The 19188-nt window shown below is 49.7% G+C and overlaps 1 protein-coding gene across 1 annotated transcript in view; it reads left to right on the top strand.

Moving 5' to 3' along the window:
- Window positions 1–19188, top strand: part of Osbpl10 (oxysterol binding protein like 10) — a 323158-nt gene that overhangs the window by 274570 nt on the left and 29400 nt on the right. The window contains 1 exon segment of the mRNA XM_045136894.1: window positions 16613–16762. Within this exon segment, the coding sequence (XP_044992829.1) occupies window positions 16613–16762 (150 nt within the window).

The raw sequence follows: 19188 nt of genomic DNA, 5'->3' as shown, positions 1-19188 counted from the left end.
TGATTGTGAATAATGGCACGCCATAAGGCTTGATTTACTGAGGATCATAGCGGCCTCACAACCTTCCTCCTGCTTGACGTTTTCATTGAAAGAAGGATTTGAGAGCGAGCAAACACAGCATGGAGTTGTGACAATTCTCATTTTGTTTTGTTTTGTCTCAAGGCAGGGTCTCACGCTAGCCCAGGCTGACCTGGAATTCATTCTGTCATCCAGGCTGGTCTTGAACTCATAGTGATCCTCTTACTTCAGCCTCCTGAGTGCTGAGACTAAAAGGCGTGCGTCATCACATGCAGCCTGACAATTTTTTTTTTTTTTTTTTGGTCTTTAGAGGTAGGGTCTCGCTCTAGCCCAGGCTGACCTGGAATTAGTTTTGTCTCAAGCTAACCTCGAACTTACAGCAATACTCCAACATCAGCCTGCTTAGCGCTGGGATTAAAGGCGCACGCCACCATGCCTGGCCTGACAGCTTTTTAAAACAAAGAGCATAATGAGCTTCACTTGCGTTTCATGACAGTGGAATAACATGAAAAAATTATGAACTGGTGCAATTACCCACTTAGATCTTTTTCTTCAATTCTCATTTGAATAAAAGGGCAAGGAAACCATCTTTCAATATCCTCTGGCACAGTGGGCTGGAAAAATAGACATATAATGCAAATTAAAAAGCACAGGAAGTGCCTGCTTCTTGATCCAAATGGCCTTGAGCGGGGGGGAGACTGGGGCTTTGTCTGAGCATTAATGGTGTCTCCTTGCTGTGGAGGTAGGAGTTGAGGATTTTGTTTAGTTGCTTGCTTGTTTCTCTAGAAAATGCTATAGTTCATATTCTCCCAGACACTTTATTTCTTATTAACATTTATAGAAGTCTGGGCGAGAATTTGGAACATTCTGGAAGCTGAGGTGGAAAGCTCACCATAAGTTCAAAAGCCAGCTTGGACAACATAGCAAGTTTTAGGCGAGCTTGGGCTATGTATCAAGACCCTGCCTCAAATAATAAAGGGAGGAAGAGAGAGAAAGAGAGAGTTAGGGTGGGAGGGGAAGGAAGGGAAAAGAAAAGCAGAAAGAAAACAAGCATAGTTGGCATACTTAAGAGCAATTTTGGCATATTCAAGAGCAATTTTAAGAAAAAAATGGCATATAAAATTGCTTGAAATGTCTGCCTCTGCTTGTGGTAGAAACCATGGTTAGATGGAAGCAGCAACAGGGAGACCACCCCTCTCAAGCACAATAAAGATATTTGCTTTGAGTCAGTCTCTCACACCAGCCCAGGCTGACCAGGAACGCACCATGCAGACCAGGCGGGCCTCGAACCCACGGCGATCCTCTCTCTGGGATTATGGACCGGCACGTTCAGCCTGCGCTCGCTTGTCGGTGGCGCCCCCAGGCTGGGCTGCCTCTGGTCTGAGTCCGGGCTGTGTGCCCGGCACGTTGAGCGTCCTCAATGACCGTGCCTTCCTGTGGCCCGGGGAGAACGTTATACACAAAGAGCTCTCCATGCATTTTGCTTTCTTCATTACTCACCGCGCCGTCCCTCTGGGCCCGCAGAAAACAGTAAATGCCTCTTCCTCTAATGACTTGTAAATCAAAGCTATTCTGCGGTTAGTGAGGCCTCGATGCCAGTTATTTTCTCTGCGCCATCACGCCCTCCCCCAGTTTCCACAGAGAAGAGCCAGTGGGGGATTTCCAGGTGAGAGCCATAAATTGTTAAAATGAATGACTGGATAAAATTCTCAGAATTGGATGACCACACAGGTCATGGATGAAACTCCAATCCTGCTTGTGTCCAGTCAAATTTGATAGCTTTCTGCATTTGTTTTGGGCTCAAATGAAATAAAAAAAAATAGATTTTATTTTTATTTATTTATTGCAGTCAGAGGGAGAGAGAGAGAGTGAGGATGGACACACCAGGGCTTCTAGTCACTGCAAACAAACTCCAGACGCATGCACCGCTATGTGCATCTGGCTTATGTGGGACCTGGAGAATCGAACCTGGATCCTCAGGCTTCGCAGGCCTGCGCCTTAACTGTGAAGCCATCTCTCTAGCCCTCAAATGAAATTTCTTGAATCTGGTCTAATGATGAAAGAAACAGTTTCCCTCTCCAGCTTATGGTAAAGGGTGTCTCTTTGCCTCTCTGGTACCCAGCCCAGAGCTGCGTCCCAACTGAGCACGGTTTGGGGAGGCTATCCTGTGAGGCTCTTCCCTCCCACTGGCTGCTGGCAGGGCCTGGGGTGGGCAGAAGAGCACCTCTCAAACACTGGGGTGCCTCTGAGTCACCCGCAGGGTTCTCCCCAGCATGGGTTCCGCAGGGGCTCGGAGTGGGGAGAAGCTACTGTAACAGCGGGTCTAAATGTTTTGCAAGTTGGAAAGTTAAGTTGGTTGCACAAGGGTGTCAAGATGGTTCATGCGGCTGAGTGTACACCCAGAGATAAGAAGAGGATTTACATATAAAGTGGTAATGTTTGTCAGGACCCGTATGCGAAGATCTGCTAAGTACCCAGTATTACACTTCGGTTAGGACAAATAAATGTGAGTCTATGCTCCAGCCCCAGGATTCTGAGCCTGCAGTTCGGGATAGACCCTGGACTTGGCATTGTCCCCTGTACCTTCTCTCCCTTTCTTCCTCTCTCCCTTCTCTTGCCTTGCCTTGCCTTCCCTCCCTCCCTTCCTAACTTTCTCTCTCCCTTCTTCCTCCCTTCTCCTCACTTCTTCATTCTTGCTTTCCTTGGTCTTTTCCTCCCTCCCTCCCTTCCATTCTCCCCCTCTCCTTCCCTTCACGTCCTCCTTTCCCTCCTTTCTTCCTTCCTTTAGGTAGCACACATTGCCCTCTAACTCCCTGTGTAGTGGAGCCTGACCTCCATCTCCTGATCCTCCCGCCTCCCACCACCTGAGGGCAGGTGTGAACCACCGCGCTCAGCTTGCGCTAGGCGTTTCTGCACCCCTGGCTCTGACATCACGGGCCCGGGGCCGCATACATTGATCGGCCTGTGTAGAGCTTCTCTCCACTGCCGCTCCAATACCCTTGCTGCTTTGCATCTTCCCCCCTCTGTCCCCACCTCCCTTAGAGCTCAGGCCCCTGACTTCATAATTTGTCATCAAAGCCAGGCAATTTAGCAATGGAGTCTGCTTCCCTGACAGGCCACCATCGACTCTCATCTCTTTGTGGTTACCTTCTGAATAAGGCATTTGCCATCTGTGTAATTTGAAGAAATCCATCACACAGCCCAAAGCGCAGGTCGATAGCACTTTCCACTGTGGGAATAGAAAGGCAGAATTCTGTCCTTGACTATAGAAACACATCTTCCAAAGCCGGGCAGGGTGGCGCACGCCTTTAATCCCAGCTCTCGGGAGGCAGAGGTAGAAGGATCGCTGTGAGTTCAAGGCTACCCTGAGGCTACGGAGTGAATTCCAGGTCAGCCTGGACTAGTGACGTCATTCCACTTGACTTCTGAGATGGGGGTGTTTGTAAAACTGACCTTTGGTGGGGTTGCATTTGGAATTTCAGTTCCACACTCATCGATTCTCGCTGAGCTTCACGTGACCAAAACGTTAAGAACAGTTAGGGCTGGCAGCAGCTCACCTGTGGGGCTTCAGGGGACAATAGCTCCTGCCTGAGTCACTGCACTGGTGTCAGGACACGGGTGCTGGCATTGCAGACATATAAACAGCGGGCAGAGTAGAAATTAGTCAGGAGGGCATTGAAACTTTTGGAGCAGTGTTCTGCATGCAATACACTTACTGCAATGGGGGAGATGCTTTCTTTCCAAATTGTACAATACTATAATCACTGGTCACCTGTGGCTACTGTGCCCTTGAGATGTGGCTAGTACCATCACAGAGTGGAATTTTAATTTACTTATTTGCTTGTGTATGAGCACTGTGTGTGTGTGCATGTATGTGCCTATGTGTATGGATGCACTGTGTGTGTGTGTGTGTGTGTGTAGATCATAATTTGATGTTTAGGATGTTCCTCAGTCACTTTCACCTTATTTTTTTTTAATTTTTTTTTTTTTAGAGAGAGGTAGAGACAAAGAGAGAGAATTGGCATGCCATCACATGCCAGACGCTTGCATCACCTAGTGGGCATGTGCCACCTTGTGCTTGCCTCACCTTCATGCACCTGGCTTATGTGGGATCTGGAGAGCCGAACATGGGTCCTTAGGCTTCACAGACAAGGTCCTTAACCGCTGAACCATCTTTCCAGCCCTCACCTTTTTTTTTGTTCATTTTTATTTATTTGGGAGCAACAGAGAGAGAGAGAAAGAAGCAGATAGAAAGAGTGAGATAGAGAGGATGGGCACACCAGGGCCTTCAGCCACTGCAAACAAACTCCAGACATGTGTGCCCCCTTGTGCATCTGGCTAACGTGGTTCCTAGAGAATCGAGCCTCGAACTGGGGTCCCTTAGGCTTCACAGGCAAGTGTTTAACTGCTAAGCCATCCCTCTAGCCCCTTCACCTTATTTTTTGAGAAGGGTCTCTCCTAAACCTGGAGCTCACCAGTTGGGCTGGACTAGCTTGGCCAGCAAGCCCCAGGGGTCTTCCTCCCCTCGGCTGGGATTACGGGGAACTCGGTGCTGCCCTGAGCTTCTGGGTGTCAGGGATCCGAACTCAGGTCCTCATGCTTGCACAGCAAGCACTTTGCTGACTGGCCTATTTGAAAATCAGGTGCACAGCTGAACATTTGCAGTGTGATAAGCACCCGAATGGCCGAACGCTAGGGATTCCTGGGTAGGGGCTCCACCTCTGCTCCCCGAGATGTGGACGAATGAAGTCTCCCAGGATGAGCTGGAACTCACCAGTGTGACCCAGGGCTGGGAGAAAGCTGGGAAGAATGGCACGCTCCTCTGTCTAGAACATGGAGAAGTCCTCTTTTTGAGAGACAGGGTCGTCTCGTTACGTAGCCCAGACTGGCCTCAAACTCTTGCTGTGGCATCCCCCCCTGGAGCCACGCCCCACCGCGCCTGGCTGAGAAACAGCCTCGGCAGCTCACTTTTGTCTTCTGTGTCTTACGGGTGGGCATCCAAGGTGGCAGGGATGGCAGTAAGCTGAAGTGTGTTTAATCATCCAGCCCACCTCTTATCGTTTACGTCGTGCTGGGAGGGGCAGAAGTTACTTTCCATTGTTGGCATCACCTCCACGCCACGGCTGGCCCTCGGCAGACGGTTGCTGGGGCTGCCCACACTCATGCAGCGTGGCTTTGGTCTTGTGGTCAGGATGGCAGAGGAGCTGGTCAGCCTGGACCACTGACGGGGTCCCTCGCCGTGGACATGACACAGCCATTGTTCCCTTGAGCTTTCCGCACAGGATGGCCACGGAAGTTTGAGCCCATTCATTGTCTGCCAAGGCCCTCTCTCCTGCAAAGATTTGTAGGCAGCTAATGGTTGCTAGGGCATGGGGCTCATAAGCCTCCACCTCTCTTCCAAGGATTTACAGAGTTGGTGGGTGGGTTCAGGAGACTTCCCCCTTCCCCAAGGATGTAGGTGGTTAAATGGTTACTAGGGGGCGGGGCTGGCGAGGCGTCACCTCTCCTCCAAGGATTTCTATACTTGATCGCTGCTGGGTCATGATTTCATGAGGCCCCTGCCCTCCCCCAGGGTTATAGACAGTTAACAGTTGTTTCGTCGGTGGAGGAGCCACCGTTCCTGCAGAAGAGTTTGAGGACATCACTGGGCTCCGAGAGAGGAGCTGTGGGAGAAGAGGAAGGTTCAACGCCTTGTGGGCCACCCTGAGCACTCGAATGGCTCTTGGCCAGGCACCCCTGGGAGCCAGCCCTGGCTCGGGGCCTCACAGGGTCAGGCTGGGCACAACTTCTCCAGAGACAAGGTTGGTCCTCTCCTCTGCTTCAGGGCCACGGAGACTGGCCGTGGAGGTGGGGATGAGTGGCTTTGGCATTGGGACATCCAGTCTGCCGTCGAAGCTCCGGGGATTTCCCCGCCTCCAGGCCCGACTGTCCAAAGCCTGGAGATTGTGTCGCGCTCCCGTGGCCTCTTCCCTGTCCCTACAGTGACGTAACAATTTAGCTCAGTGCTGTTCCAGCCCCTGGGCCATGATGCTTGTTCTGCACCGGAATGAGGGCCGTGGTTGTGATTCTGCTTTCTTAACTCCCACACACCTTTGGTTTTTAGGCCCTTGGCCACAATACCAATTCAGTGCTGAGTCTCCTTTGGAAGGGGTCAGCCCTTAGTTCCTGAGGCAATGTTGGGGAGCCCCCTCTGCAATCCTTGGTGCTCAGCGGGCCTTCCCCATCCAATGGACACCTCTTCCTCTTGTCTTCCCTGGGCCACTGGCGCCCGAGCCCTGTCCCCTGTGGCCTTGTGGCCTCTGACTCCTGCATGCTGGCTGTCATTGTCCCCACCGGCATGGCAAGGCCTCACCTGAGGGACACTGGTACCTTCTCTTCTCCTGTTGTTGCTGCCCCCCCCCCTTTCTTTCTTTGCACTCCTGTGGATTTCCATTGCTTCTCGACTCCCTTTTGCCCTTTCATTAAAAGATGGTTGGACTGTGGCCCAGCCAGCTCCGTGGAAATGAGACAAGTAATCCTTCCATTTCTCAATGAGTTTTCCCTGCCACCTGTTTCTGAGGGGAAAAAAACAGCTGAATCCCCCTTGGTGTGATTATTCTCGAATATGTTCACTGATGACAAATGTCCCCTCTCTCTCCCCATCCTCCCTCCCCAGGAGTGAGTTCCTTCTACCACGCAGGGTATGTTTCATTGAAAATTAACCTTCCTGCAGGTCGGCCCCTTTGCTTGGGAAGAGCACCTGTCGTTCCAGTCTATGAGAGCCAAGTGTGGTAAATGTGTGTGTATGTGTGGTTAAGCCCAAGAAAGCCAGCTCACCCCCACCCCCCCACTGCGAGGCAGCAGAAGGATTGTGATGTCAGCGGCAGCCAGCTCAGCATCTCCAAGATGGCAGCGGGGACCAGCCTGCTGTGCGGACACGCTGTCTTCACACCTGTCAAGGGCGAGGGCCAACTTCTCCATCCAGGGCCTCATCACAGCAGCCTTGGCGTGCAGTCTCCCTCCACGCTGCAAGATAAAGGCCCCCCTAAATACGGTGGTGGCTTTCGGGACACAGTGAGCTCGCCTGGCTTCGCACAGAGGGTCATTACATGTGCGGGAGCCTCCAACGGCTGCCCTGCATCAGGGCAGAGGGGTCACAACCGTGCGAGACCCAGTCGAAGACGTGTCCACCACGTCTGTCTGCGGCATGACTCGTGTCCAGAGCAGGGCATCCTCCTGTCCCACTGAGAGACGCTCTACCCAGCAGCCATGGCCTACTTTTGGGGAATTAGAAGCAAGAACCGGAGAGATGTTTCTAGAAGAGATGGTCCACCTGAGCTAAGCGTGGAAAGGACAGTAGGTCACCAGGAACAGCCATTATGCATTCATATGACAAAACTTTATGTCCCTGCATTCTTTTCCCAAGCATGTAAACGTGAATGCCTTAATACTTGGTTGTCACGTGATATCAGTGACCTGTTAGGGAAGAAGGGACCCTGGGTGGATTTTGCACAGCCTTGTGATGTGATTGGTATGTGCCGGGGTGTGGTGGTGGACTGGATCTTCAGCTGTTACTGTGCCCATGTTCCTGACACTGGACCAGCAGATGGGTTCTCAGGAACCAATGTCATGTGTACTATGGCTAATGTGAAAGACGGTACACTGCAGGAATATGTGACGATTGTGATAATTTGATTAAATATGCTGTGAACAGAAAATGAGGAGTGATAAAAGAGACTAAGCCCTTAGTTTGACGAATTCCATAAACTTTGTCAACCATAATATGTTATCATGAGAACTGAAAAAAAAAAATGAGGCAGTGTGGGTCGGACATGCCGTAACCTCAGCACTTAGGAGGTGGAGACAAGAGGGTCAGGAGTTCAAGGTTAGCCCTAGGCCCAGCCTGGGCTACATGAGTCTCAAAAAATTACAATGGCAATACTATAATGATGATGATGATGATGATAGATAATAATAAAGAAAGAAGGATTCAGTAATGGCTCCCAGGCTGCACACCTGTCATGTGCTCATGTTTCTCCTGTACACCTGATGACTCTCTTTAGGCGTCCCCTGCGTTGTTCTCCCTCGGTCCATCTCCCTACCTCGTCACCTACCCTTCCTGTCCCCGGGCAATGCCTGGGTCTCAGCATCTCCTTTTTTTTTTTTTCCGGAAGCTCTCGCCTGCTGACACCCCAGCTTCTGTGGACTCTCAGTCCCTCACGGACAAGAGAACTCTTTTGTACTGTCTGGTGACCCTCAGCTTGTGCCTGCATGATGGTGGGGTTGCAGAGTTGAGAACAAAGGTGTGAATGAGGAGATATTCCCGGTTCTTCCTTTGCCCGGCAAGTGCTGATGTCTGAAGGCGGTGCTTCGTGTCACGTGTCCCCACCGCCCGCCCTTCTGTGACCCTCAGAATTCCTGTTGTGGGAAGGAAAGGGGGCTCCGTGTTGCAGCATGCGCTTTGAGCTCACTCAAGGCCCCGAGTTCAACCCACAGCACGATAGGAAGAAAAACAAAAGCCCTTGTGACTTTGCTAGGGTTCCTCACTGTCCCGTAAGGATAATGGTGGGATATACTCAGCCTTAGCATTCAGTCCTGGTGTAACCCAATTCATCCTGGCACCTCCTTGCCAAGGTAACCTGTGGGTGGGTGGTCAGACATTAAAATGACAGGGTGAGGGGAAGTGACACCTGTCCCCCCCAGGTAAACTGGTGGATGTCTGTCTACTTCTGGAGCCAATCCAAACTGTAATTAAATTACGCTTATGTATTAAATAAAACACATTGAGATTTCAGTCTTCCTTGAGCTTTGCATTTTCATTCTATTCAAAAATTGAAATTTATTTATTTATTTATATTTATTTATTTTATTTTATTGTTTTTTAGAGAGAGAGAGAGAGAATTGGTGCACCAGGGCCTCAGCCACTGCACTTGAATGCCAGATGCTTGCGCCATCTAGTGGGCATGTGCGACCTTGCACTTGCCTTACCTTTGTACATTTGGCTTATGTGGGATCTGGAGAGCCAAACATGGGTCCTTAGGCTTCGCAGGCAGGTGTCTTAACTGCTAAGCCATTTCTAAGCAGAGATGGCTTAGCGGTTAAGCGCTTGCCTATGAAGCCTAAGGACCCCAGTTCAAGGCTTGATTCCCCAGGGCCCATGTTAACCAGATGTACAAGGGGGTGCATGCGTCTGGAGTTTGTTTGCAGTGGCTGGAGGCCTTAGCATGCCCATTCTCTCTTTCTCACTCTTTCTCTCTCTCTCTCTCTATCTATCTATCTATCTGGCTCTTTCTTTGTCTGTCACTCTCAAATAAATAAATAAAAATAACCAAAAAATGTTTAGAGAAAAAAAAAAATCAAAGGATGTGCCAGGCGAGGTAGCACACACCTTTAATCCCAGCACTCGGGAGGCAGAGGTAGGAGGATCGCCTTGAGTTCAAGGCTACCCTGAGACTACATAGTGAATTCTAAGTCAGCTTGAGCTACAGTGAGACCCTACCTTGAAAAACAAAACAAAACAAAACAAAAATCAAAGGGTGACAGGGCTGGGGAGATGACTCAGCAGTTAAAAGTATATGCTTGCAAAGCCTTCCAGCCCTGGTTCAGTTCCCCAGCCACTTATGTAAAGCCGGACCCAAAACGTAGTGTAAGTATTTTGTGTTCCATTTACAGTGGCAAAGGCCCTGGTACACCCTCCACACCCGCCCCCACATACAAAACTTAAAAAAAAAAAAATCAGAGGTGAAGACAAAACTGAATGTGTCTCCTTATACCAGTGTCCCCAGCGAGAAGACCATGAGCTCATGTAACCCCGCACTAATCACTGTTTCCCTCCAGCCGTGGCTTCTGCTGGGAATCTCTGCCCCGGCTCCTCGCTCGCTCCTAGGTAGAAAGCGGGGGTCAGGTCATAGCCGCAGGTGTTTTGGCGACCCTGGTTGGACTGTTCTCACTCAGGGGCCCATCTCTTCCACGGTGTCACTAATGTTCCTCCAGGGGAGTGAGATCCAACAAGAAGCAAACCTCTTTCCCCCACCCCACCAAGATAGCCCAAAGAAAGATCTGGACCCTCTCTTTAGAAAACTACCCAGGCACTTTTTTTTGTTTTTTCTTTTTTGACAAGATCTCAAGCGTACCAGGTCTTGAACTCACTACGTAGTTGGGGATAACCCTGTACTTCTTTTTTTAAAGTTTTTGTTTATTTTTTATTTATTTTGAGAGTGACAGAGATAGAGAGAGAGGGAGGGAGGCAGGCAGAGAGCGAGAGAGAGAATGGGCGCTCCAGGGCCTCCAGCCTCTGCAAACGAACTCCAGACGCGTGCGCCCCCTTGTGCATCTGGCTAACGTGGGACCTGGGGAACCGAGCCTCGAACCGGGGTCCTTACGCTTCACAGGCAAGCGCTTAACCGCTAAGCCATCTCTCCAGCCCAACCCTGAACTTCTGATCCTGCTGCCTCTATCTCCCTGGTGCCAGGATTACCGCTGGGCACCACCCCACTTATGCAGTGCTGGGATCAAACCCAGGGTTTTGCACATGCTACCCCAGCACTCAATCACTGGGGTGCATCTCTGTCCCTCCCAGGCCAAGATCTTTTGCTGTGGGCACTGCAGGACCACCAGGGCAGGTCCTTCAGCCCCAGCCTGCTCCTAAAAGCTTTTCTCATCCATCATATTGTCGCATGTCTTCCCCTACGTTCCTCACAGACACGAGTCACACCGTGATACCTATAGCACTGTATGCCCCAAGGTGCTCGTCTGGTAGAAATATTGAGTCTTAATTTTTGTTTTTATTAAAAATCTCATTTTCCCCCAAAGCTTACTTCTCTTTAAAACCTATTTTAATTCCGTTCCATCTTCAAGCTTGTGGACATTTCTAGGACTGGGTTGGCTCATTTTCAAGGCTCTCCTGGGGGTGGGGACCTGAAAATTCCTTCTTGCATGAGTCGTATTAACTTGTTCAGTGTTATGAACCAATTTCTGATGTTTGCTTTTCTCCTGAGATGGAGAAACACAGTTCCGCTTCCCCTGGAGCCCCTGGAGTTCGTTTTGTGGTCAGAGGTGTGGGCATGCAGGGATACCTGAGACAGAAGTTGGCATTACCACAGAGGGACATGAGCCCATGTCCCTCACTGTAGAAAGGGAAACCTTTGACCAAGTGATAGTTGCCATTATCCTTTTATAAATATTTTAGTTATTTATTTGCAAAGAAAGAGAGAGTAAGAGAAAGAAAGAAAGAGAGAGAGAAAGAAAGAAGGGAAAAACGAAAGAAAGAAAGAAAGAAAGAAAGAAAGAAAGAAAGAAAGAAAGAAAGAAAGAGGGAGGGAGGGAGAGAGAGAGAATGGGCACACCAAGGCCAGCAGCCACTGTAAACAAGCTCCAGATGTATGCACCATTTTGCTCATCTGGCTTTACATGGGTATTGGGCTATTGAACCTGGGCCATTAGGCTTTGTAGGTAAGCACCTTAATGGCTGAGCCATTTCTCCAACCCACCATTATCTCTTTGACCTTTTTGCATGTGTGAAGACTCAGGTGGAGGCTAACCCCAGGCGTCTTTTTCAGGAAGTCCGTCCACCTCTTCTTAAGACCGGGTCTACGATTGGCCTCGAGCTCACTGACTCACTGGACTGGCTGGCAGCGAGCCCCGGGGACGGGCCTATCTCTGCCTCCCCCAGTGCTGGGATTCCAAGGGTGTGCCACCACGTGCGGCATTTACACGGGCGCTGGGCAGCAACCTCAGCAAGCGCTTTGCCTCTCTTTGTTTAGATTTTGTTGTTTTGAGACAGGGTCTGTGTATCCCAGGTTGGCCTTGAACTCCCTGAGCTGCCAAGGATAACCTTTAGTTCCCGATCCTCCTGCCTCCACCTCCTGAATTGCTGGGGTTACGGGTGTGTGCCACCATGGCCAGTTTATGGAGTGCTGGGGGCTGCAACCCGTGGCTTTTTGCGTGCTAGGTGAGCACTGTGCAGTGAGCCTCATCCAGCCCAGTTTCCAGTGTCTTTAAGCCCCTCCCCCATCAGCACAGCAGAATCACCAAAAAACCCCTGCTCCTGCAAGAGAAAGGTTTTGAGCCTGGATCCATGGCCTGCAGGGTTTTTTTTTTTTTTTTTTCTTTTCCTTTTTTAAATTTTACATTAAGAGAGAGACCCTGAGAGAGTGTGAGCATAGGTATGTCAAGGCCTCTAGCCGCTGCAAACAGACTCTAGACACATGTGCCACTTAAAAAAAATTTTTTTTGTTTTATTTATTTATTTGAGAGCGACAGACAGAGAGAGAAAGAGGCAGAGAGAGAGAGAGAGAGAATGGGCATGCCAGGGCCTCTTGCCACTGCAAACAAACTTCAGGTACATGTGCCACTTTGTGCATCTGGCTTTACGTGGGTCCTGGGTAATCGAACCTGGGCCCTCAGACTTTGCAAGCAAGTGGCTTTAGCCACTGAGCAATCTCTTCAGCCCCTTTCTCTCTTTCTTTTTTCTTTCCTTTTCTTTCATTTTTTTTTTTGAAGTAGGATCTCGCTCTAGTCCAGGCTAACCTGTAGTTCACTATGTAGTCTCAGGGTGGCCTCAAACTAACGGCGCTCCTCCTACCTCTGCCTCCTGAGTGCTGGGATTAAAGGCGTGTGCCACCACGCCCGGCTTCTCTCCTTTTTTCTTTCCCTCCTCCAGTTGCCCTGGGATGAAGGGACTCTTGCTGGCAAAGGTGTCTGCCCCCAGGGCATCAAAGGGATTTGGCAACACCTGGGTCCTGGGAGAGACCCATGCTCTACCCGAGTGACTTGAGCAGTGTCATGTTGGACCGTGAGCTCATAGTGACCTGAGACTACCCAGGGAACCTGGCCTGGAGCCCAGGGGAGGGAGGGGGAGCTGGAAGGAGATGGTGAGGGAACTGGAAGGAGGTGGGAGAAGTGGGAACCTGTGAATTTCAGTCTTCCCTGGCCAGGGTTCTGCTGCCATGGCCCTGATAGCAGCCTTCACAGCCCAGCAGAAAGGGGGTGTTAGCGGCCTCAGGCCCCTGACTGCAATGCTGGGCTCCCACACCTCTCACACCTACCTTCCCATGGAGAATCCCAGAAGTTCTGGCTCCTGTTCTCCCTGGCTCTCTTTTGCCGGGACAGGGCTGGTAAGGGCTCCTGTGATTTCGGAATGTTCTAGCAATGTGGCTTGGCAAGGATGTCCTATAACGCAGGTGAGGAGGAGGCTTGGGGGGTGTGAGTCGTGGGCGCCGCACCATCCCCTCCCCCCAGCCTAGGTTATGTAGAGGAGGGGACGGATCAGTTTTGAGAGCGCGTTCGTTGCTTTCTCATCACTGTCGCCAAGTACTTGACAAGAAGCAACTGAAGGAGGGAAAAGCTTACTTCACCTTCCAGTTCAAGGCAGTGCAGCTCATCATGGTGGGGAAGGGGCCGTGGCGGGAGCTGGTCATGTTCGGTCCACTCAGAAAAACAGAGTGATGCGTGGTCAAGCTCAGCTAACTTTCTCCTTTCAAAAAATTAAAAATTGGGCTGGAGGGATGGCTTAACGGTTAAGGCACTTGCCTGCAAAGCCAAAGGATCCAGGTTCGATTCCCCAGGACCCATGTTAGCCAGATGCACAAAGGGGTGCACATGCGTCTGGAGTTCATTTACAGTGGCTGGAGGCCCTGGTGCACCCATTCTCTCTCTCTCTCAAATAAATAAATAAATAATAAAATATTAAAAATTGAAAATGTATCTAGGTGTGATGGCACACGCCTTTAATCCCAGCACTTGGGAGCAAAGGTAGGAGGATCACTGTGAGTTCCAGGCCAGCCTGAGACTCCATAGTGAATTCCTGAAAACCAAAAAGAAAAGATAAAATAAAATAAGTAAAAAGTTTTAATGTTTTATATTTTATTTCTTTCTAAGGGAGAGGGAGAAAGAGAGAGAGAGAGAGAGAAAATGGCACGCCACGCCAGGGCTTCTAGCTGCCGCAGGCAAAGTCCAGATGCACGTGCCACTTTGTGCATGCGGCTTATGTGGGTACTGGGGAATCAAACCTGGGTCGTTAAGCTTTGCAGACGAGTGACTTAACCTCTGAGCCATCTCTCCAGCCCCAACTTTCTCCTTTTTCTCCACTCCAGGACCTCAGCCCATGGGATGGTGCCATCCACATTTAGGGTAGGTCTTTGTACCTCAGTTAGGCTAATCTAGAACCCCCCCACCCACACACACAGACAGATCCAGAGATTTGTTTCTGTGGAGATTCTAAATCCTGTCAAGTTGACAACCAGTATTAGCCATCACAAGTGAAGAAGTCTGTAGAAGATTCTATTTATACTAAAATTTAAAAATGCCTAGGACAGAGCTGGATAGATGGCTTAGCTTACCTGCGAAGCCTGAGAACCCATGTTCAACTCTCCAGGTCCCGCATCAGCCAGACACACAAGCTGATGCAAGCACGCAAGGTCGCACATGCGTACAAGGTGGCACATTCGTCTGGAGTTAGATGACAGTGTCTGGAGGCACTGGCACGCCAATTCTTTTTTTCTCTCTCATAAAATAAGGCCAGTCTGCTGGGCTTGCCTCAAAAAAAAAAAAAAAAAAAGAAAAGAAAATGCCAAGGATAGCCAGGAAGTAGCCAGCAAGTTCTCTCTTGAGTATTGGTGAAGGACAGCCAGCGCACACGAGTGTGTTTGCCCAGACACACATCCATCTAAGTGTGTTTACATGTCATATGCTTCTGTCTAAGAAAATTGTTTTTAAATATCAAGTTATGCGAGGACACTTGGGCAAATCTTTGTCTTTTTATATTTAACACCCCTAAACTTCTGCATTTCTGTATAATAAGTTGATCGTGTCTGAAGCCTGACATGGTGGCGCACGTCTTTAATCCCAGCACTCGGGAGGCAGAGGTAGGAGGATCGCCATAAGTTCAAGGCCACCCTGAGATGACAGAGTGAATTCCAGGTCAGCCTGGGCTACAGTGAGACTCTGCCTCAAAGAAAAACAGAACAAAACAAACAAAAAGAACTCATCATGTCTGACCTGTTGCCCATAATTGGAAACCAGTTTATGTTTATAGAGTGAGTTGGCTCGCAGGTAACAAGTGTCGTGAGAGCTCAGTACGTGTGGGCTGGTAGAACAGGCTTGTGGAATTCCACGGACAGCGGCCTCTCATTTTGTAACCAGGGCCCTGGATTCTTGGATGTTGGGAGTTTTCATGCTCAGGAGTCCCCTCACACACACTGTGTGTGTGTGCGCACACGCCCCTGCCCCCCAAGTATGAAGGTCAGAAGTGAACTTTTGAGGTGGTCATCACCTTTCCGACTCACTGTTGGGGTATCTGGTAATTTCTCTCCCTGGTGTATTTTTGCTGAGCTCTCCCAAACTTGGGGGGAACCCTGCTATCTTCACTTCCCATCTCCTGGTTATGGGATTGTAGAAGCCCACTATGGCTTCTGGCCTTTTCTTCGGGACCTGATGACGGAACGTGGGTACTCAGGTTTGAGAGACAACTGTTTTATCCAGTGCCATGCTCCCACTCTAGTTTCGGTGGAATGTGGGGGAGCGGACCCAGAGATCGAACGAGCGACCCAGCATCAAGGAAAACAGGCTCTGTGAGAGCGTGCAGCCCTGTCATTGTGACGTTTCAGTTTTTCCTTCCAGTTCACTTTTCTCCCCTCCCTAAATTCATGCCAGTTCTGAGACTTATATTGGCTCTCATGATCCCAGCTGATTTGAGTGGAAATCGTCTCAGAGTAAAACTTTCCAGAAATAAAGTAATTTTCATTGGTCTTGAGGGAAATACAACTTTTACTTTATTTTTGTTTCTTATATATATATATTATTTATTTATGTATTTGAGAGAGAGAAAGAGAGAGAAGCAGATAGAGAGAATGGGTGTGCCAGGGCCTCTAGCCATGCAAATGAACTCCAGATGGATGTGCCACTTTGTGCATCTGAATTATGTGGGTAATGGGGAGTCAAACCTGATTCCTTTGGCTTCGCCAGCAAGCTTCTTAAGTGCTAAACCATCTCTCCAGCCCCAACTTCAATTTTTTTTTTTTGGTTTTTCAAGGTAGGGTCTCACTCTAGCCCAGGCTAACCTGGAATTCACTACAGAGTCTCAGGTTGGACTCGAACTCACAGTGATCCTCCTACCCCTGCCTCCCGAGTGCTGGGATCACAGGCATGCACACCACCATGCCCGGCTCCAACTTTAATTTTTAAGCACACAAAAAAAATGTACACTGCATTTACAGTGCCCTGGGTTGTGTAAATTCATAGGTGTGACTTGGCAACATGGTGGCTTCTATGTGTGTATGCTGTATGCTGGAGGCTATGAATGAACTCATAGTGCTTTTTCTGTTGTTGTTATTGTTGCTCATTTGTTTTTGTCTTAAATCAAGAACAGTCCCGGGGCCAGGAGGACAGATTACAGATGAAGGGTAGATAATAAGGGCGGTTACAGTGACCACGCCTTGGGACATGACCCCAAGGAGGGATTCCGCCTGGCTAGCAGGACTGCATCACAAAGCAACGTGTCTGGGGACTGGGCTCCTTGTGTCCTTGTTAAGCACGTGACTTAAGCATCCAACTGGACTGTTGTCTCCAGCTTCTCACGGACCAGCTAATGATTTGTCATGACGATTTCGTTTTTTAGCCAAACTCAGGCCCCGAACTGGTTTTGTCTGAAGATGAAAAAAGTGACAATGAAGATAAGGAAGAGGCCGACCTGGGTGTCCTGGAAGATCAGCGCAGCGTAATCCTTCACCTGATCTCACAACTTAAACTCGGGATGGATTTGACCAAGGTAGGGCGGCAGGGCCCTGCGGGTTGAAGGCTGCTTCTCCTCCTTGCTCGGACTTTCCCCCAGCCACACTCCGTCATGACCGTGTCGCGGTGGGAAAGGCAGGCATCGGTTTTCTGTGTGGATATTTCAGGTGTGACTAGAAATCTCTCCCTCCCCACCCCCCCGCCACACACACACATCTTTTTTTTTTTTCCCCCCTTTTCCTTTTTTCGCTGTAGCCCAGGCTGACCTGGAATTCACTCTGTAGTCGCAGGGTAGCCTTGAACTCATGGCAATCCTCCTACCTCTGCCTCCCGAGTGCTAGGATTAAAGACATGTGCCACCACGCCCAGGTTACTTAAAATTTTTTTTTTTTAATTTTTATTTGAGAAAGAGAAAGAAGGAGAGAGAGAATAGGTGCACCAGGGCCTATTCATTTGTTCATTTGTTTTAAATCAAGGACAGTCCTGGGGCCAGGAGGACTAATTACAGATGAAGGGTAGATAATAAGGGCGGTTTCAGTGACCACACCGTGGGACATGACCCCAAAGAGGGTCAGCTAGCCATTGCAAACAAACTCCAGATGCACGTGCCACCTTGTGCCTCTGGCTTACATGGGTCCTAGGGAATCGAACCTGTGTCCTTTGCCTTCGCAGGCAAGCACCTGAACCGCTAAGCTATCTCTCCAGCCCCCAGCTTACTTTTTTTGTTTTTTAGGCAGAGTCTCATGTATCTTGAAATTGCTATGTGAGTGAGGCTGGCCTTGAACTCCTGATCCTCCTGCCTCTACTTCCCAAGTGCTGGGATTATAAGCTTTTTGATGGGACCCGGATGTATGGTGTAGGCTGGGCTCAAGCCATCCTCCCATCCTGGCCTCTAGAGGATTGGGACTACATGTGTGCACCAAAAACACTCTTCTGAGAGAATTGCTCACTGAGAGTAGAACACGCCACTTGACAACCCCCAGTAGGTGGTGCTGGCTGCTCCCCTCCTTCCTTGAGGCTAGAACTGACCAGAGAGGTCGCAGTGATGCCATAGCCAGGGGGAACAGGGTAATGTGGAAGCAGGATGCCGATCGCTGTCCAGGCTGCTCCTGGATCTCCTCAGGAGGAATCCTGCATGTCTGAGGCACCATGACCGTGCTCACCACTGGGTTCACTCCTGGTCAAGGATATGTGGGTCACCAGCAAGGCGGCCCACCCCTGAAGAGATACATTCAGAAAAGCCAGCATCCCAACAGCTGACGCCAGACAACCTGCTCAGGGGCCCACAGGTCTCCTCCTTCACCTTGGGACGGGCGCCTTACTCTAGAAGCAAGCTGGAAAGGCAGTTTGGGTTTTTTTTTTTTTTATGAATATGCTCTTTTTATAAAAGGTTTATTTTTATTAATTAATTAATTAATTTATTGGAGACATAGAGAGGGGTAGAGGAGAGAGAAAGAGAGAGAGAGAGAGAGAGAGAGAATGGGCATGCCAGGGCCTCTAGCCACTGCAAACAAACTCCAGACGCATGCGCCACCATGTGCATCTGGCTTACATGGGACCTGGAGAATCGAACCTGGGTCCTTAGGTTTCACAGGCATGTGCTTAACCACTAAGCCATCTCTCCAGCCCTGGAAAGGCAGTTTTGCATGTGGTGAAACATTGCACAGGTGTCGTGGGGGCATTGATAGGTGATGGAAAGAGCCTGGACTCTGTAGGTTGGTCTGCCTGGATCCTACTTCCAGCTGGCCATCCCGGTCAGCGCTTCCTGGAAGGGTGTTGTGGCCAGTGTTGTATGCCTGGTGAGTGTGTCACCATTCTTGTCCTTAACAAAATGCCACAGTGTGAGGCTCAGCTGTGTCAGAACATTGAACAGAAAGAGAGAAGGGTGGCCCGCGTGGGGCTGCAGGGGAGGCATGCGTAGATTCTGAAGACCAACCACAACGCTTTGGACACTCCTGTGTAGCTGAGGATGACCTTGACCTTTTGATCCTCCTGCCTCCAACTCCCAAGTGTATGTCCAGTTCATGAGGTGCTGAGACTGCAGCCCAGGGACTTGTCCTTGAACCCGGAGTCTCATGCAAGCACCCTACCATCTAAGCTATGTCCCTAGCCCCTCCTGGAAATGACTCGATAGGTTAGAATGTGTGTCAGTCCTGGGAGACTGGACTCCTTTTTTATTATTTATTTATCTTAATAAAAAAATTGTTTATTTATTTGAGAGCAACAGAGAAATAGGGAGAGAGAGAATGGGCGCGCCAGGGCCTCCAGCCACTGCAAACAAACTCCAGATGTGTGCGCCCCCTTGTGCATCTGGCTAATGTGGGTCCTGGGGAATCGAACCTTGAACTGGGGTCCTTAGGCTTCACAGGCAAGTGCTTAACCACTAAGCCATCTCTCCAGCAATATCTTTTTTTTTTTTAATTAAAGAGAGAATGGGCATGCCAGAGCCTCTTGCCACTCCAA

This window comes from Jaculus jaculus, chromosome 17, assembly GCF_020740685.1.
Source record: "Jaculus jaculus isolate mJacJac1 chromosome 17, mJacJac1.mat.Y.cur, whole genome shotgun sequence".
NCBI classification, from domain to species: Eukaryota; Metazoa; Chordata; class Mammalia; order Rodentia; family Dipodidae; genus Jaculus; species Jaculus jaculus.
The sequence above is the reverse complement of the archived record's forward strand: the minus strand, read 5'-3'. Positions and strand labels throughout refer to the sequence as shown.